Source organism: Cervus canadensis, chromosome 4 (assembly GCF_019320065.1).
Source record: "Cervus canadensis isolate Bull #8, Minnesota chromosome 4, ASM1932006v1, whole genome shotgun sequence".
Lineage (NCBI taxonomy): Eukaryota > Metazoa > Chordata > Mammalia > Artiodactyla > Cervidae > Cervus > Cervus canadensis.
The window spans coordinates 66232583-66236006 of NC_057389.1; the positions used below are offsets into that span (position 1 = coordinate 66232583).

At 33.4% G+C, this 3424-nt stretch overlaps 1 protein-coding gene across 1 annotated transcript; it reads right to left on the reverse strand.

Moving 5' to 3' along the window:
• Positions 1 to 204: 204 nt before the first annotated feature.
• On the reverse strand, positions 205 to 1143 carry LOC122439244 (olfactory receptor 2L8-like). The gene has a single exon (XM_043464336.1). It carries the CDS (start codon positions 1141 to 1143, stop codon positions 205 to 207), a length of 939 nt encoding a protein of 312 aa, XP_043320271.1.
• Between the last annotated feature and the right edge of the window lie 2281 nt (positions 1144 to 3424).

Below are 3424 nucleotides of genomic sequence, written 5' to 3' on the forward strand. Positions count from 1 at the left end.
AAGATACTTCCATGCATATATATATATTTATATTTACAAGATAATATTGTCTAGATATGAGTAAATTTCTTCTCCTCTAGATTAGTTTTAGTCCTTGAATTTAATGATTGAAACAGTGATAAAACTGTATTTTAAATTACTGTCCACTGATGTGTATACACATACACACACACAAAACCTAGGTACTTATACATAAAGATGTGGCTACATTTTCACAGAACAGATTCTCTTAGTTAATCTTCTCAGGGCTCCCATCACCTCCTTGTTTCTCAGGCTATAGATAATAGGGTTGAGCACTGGGGTGAGGATGGTGTAGAAAACTGCCAGAATCTTGTCCTCTGTTGGAGTTCGAAGGGATCTTGGACGTAGATAAGTGTAAGCAAAGGGCATATAGTAAAAAGTTACCACAGTAAGATGGGTGCTACAGGTTGAATAAGCTTTCTTCCTCCCTTCAGCTGACTGCATGTGATAAACAGCAAAGAGAACACGACCATAGGAACAGGTAATACCAATGAAAGGCAATAGAAGGAAGAAGATGGCACTTACAAACACTGTGTACTCATAGACCCAGGTGTCAATGCAGGCCAGAGTCAACATGGCTGGGACATCACAGAAGAAATGATTGATGGCCCTAGATTTGCAATAAGGGATCTGGAATGCATATATGGTGTGGGCGCAGGAGTTGATAGAGCCTGTCATCCATGATCCTATTATCATCAACACACACACTCTTCTGCTGATTCTGATGGAATAGTGAAGAGGAAAGCAAATGGCTACATAACGATCATAAGCCATAGATGTCAGCAACAATGCTTCTGTACCTGCTAAAGTCATGAAGAAGAAGCTCTGCATTCCACATCCAATGAAGGAGATAGACTTATTTCCAAGCAGAAAATTGCAGGCCATTTTAGGGACAATGGTGGAGATGTAATTTAGGTCAATGAAGGAGAGCTGACTAAGTAGGAAATACATTGGTGTGTGGAGATGGGTGTCCAGAAAGATGAGAAGGATCATAAAGAAGTTGCCAAACAGAGCTATTAGGAAAATGAGAACAATGAGAATAAAAAGAATCATGCCAAATCTTGAAGGGGGGAACAACCCCAATAAGATGAAATCAGTTGATGTTTGATTATAAGTTTCCATGGATTATTTGTATTATTTTTCCTAAAGGCAGACACAAAAGCAAGTGAGTTAAATATAAAATGATAAGCTATTTTTGTTACATTATTTTAAATGTTACAGTTCTTAAAAGATGGACTGATGTTACAAATTTTACAAAAAAGAAATCTTCCTTTTGAGCCACTGATTAAAATTTGAAAATGAAACATTTTTAACCTGTTTCCAAGAAATCTTCAAAATTATTAAAAAAAATTTTTTTACTATATCACTAGGATAAGTATGTTTTACAGACCTACACAAGCTAAATTAATATCAAAATTTGTTATCATATTAAAGATATATGCATAAGATATCAGTATAAATGCATACACTGTAGAATTCTGAGTAACTATTTAAGGCAATTAAGAAATTTGTCATACTTAAATCAAAAACATTAGTTGATTCCTGCGTAGTGCTGTCACTTCAGCTGTGTCCAACTCTTTGCGACCCCATGGAAAAGCCTGCCATGCTTTTCTGTCCTTGGGATTCTCCAGACAAGAATACTGGAGTGGGTAGCCATGCCTTCCTCCAGGGAATCTTCCCAACTCAGGGATTGAACCCATGTCTCTAACATCTCCTATATTGACAGGAAGTTTCTTTATCACTAGTGCCATGTGGGATGTCATTAGTTGGTTCATCTGTTGTGAAGTCTAGAATGAATGCATGTCATGTAACGTGTAAGCATATTCAGTCTCTTCTGCCTCCTCTGAAGAGAGGAGCTTCTGAATGCCATGGTTAATGTAAACCCTATGTCTGAATATCTATCACACTCTTTGTAGCTTTCAAGAATCGCTCAAGCTCTGCCAAACAGCTTGTGTTTTATGTCTTTCCAGATCTCTAATTCTTGTGTGTTAGAGAAACACTGATGGTATTTTATCTTATTCATTTAATTTTTACTTTTATTTTCTTGTATTTTAAATTCTTTCCAACTGTGGATTATTGTGCAAATGTAAGCACTTATATTTAAAATATCTCTCTGCTAAATCCAAATCATTCTGATGATAGAAAATATATTTGTTATAAATTAAAATAGAACAAGTAAGCATAAAACACAATAAGAGATGAAATATTTTAGATGACCTGAAAGAAAAAATTTGGAGAGAGAAATAATAATCAATTAAATGGCAAGAAGACTAAGGAATCTTTTCTTGGAGGTCAGAAGGAGAATTCTCTAGAGGCATTGTAAGTATGCCAGGTAATAAAGTCTCTGTCAAATTAAAAAATAATAATTGATAAAAGATTTAGTGAAAGTTTCATAAGCAAAATGATTATATATATATATATACATATATATATATATAGTCAAAATAAAAGAAAAAAACAGCAAAAGAACATAAAAAGATTGTGCTTTGTAAAGGATAGGAGGCTAACAGAATTAGTAGAAGGAAAGCAATGCATACTTACTGCTATTCCTAGGAATGCACATAATAAAATAATGATGGAGTTAATTGAACCATAAAAAAACTATTCTTTTCAGAATTTATATATTTCAGCCAACATATTCAAACTATGTAAACATATCACTTAAAAATAAATGAGAAATGTTTTATTAAAAGTGTTTCCTTGAGAATTCGAAATGTCTTTTAAAATATTTTTGGAAAATTCACATTTTTGCCTGTGAATACATGGTTCTAAAAGAGTCTTGACAGAGAAAATGCCAATAATGAGAACTATTTGTATAGAAATACTAGATACAGTAGCCTTAGGTTTTGCAATAATTTATATTTTTAAATTTTAGCTGTATATACTCGATGACAATGGCCAATTGCTGTCAACTTTGCCACCCCAGACACAAAATGTAATATAACTATATTGAAAGGATTAGGAAAGAAAAAATATTGGAGGTGGTTGTACAAGTAGTGTGTAAGTCTCCATTCATAGTGTCCACAGGTAAGAGTCAAGAGATGGTATTTGATTTAAACACTAGAAAATTAGTATGTTGGTGAAAAATACATGGATCAATAAAGGAAAGGATTAAAATAATATAAAATATTTGCCTTGCGGATAAGGAGGGGTGAGTTAAGAAACTGCTGTTTTTTTCTGTAGGCTATTGAGATCATATTCTTGCTTTACTTGAATAAAATATTTAAGTGACACAAAGCTTATGGCACGATTAAAAATTGAACTCACAATTGACGTGATATTCAATGGTGAAAGAGAAAGCTTTTGCTTCAAGAGGTAAAAAGGCAAAAATGTATACTTTGACACTTTCATTTTGCATAGTACCGGAAGTATTGTAATCTTAGTTCATAGGTGACACAATCTT

Coding starts and splice junctions, on each gene's coding strand:
- LOC122439244 (XM_043464336.1), bottom strand. CDS start 1,143: ATGGAAACTTATAATCAAACATCAACTGATTTCATCTTATTGGGGTTG.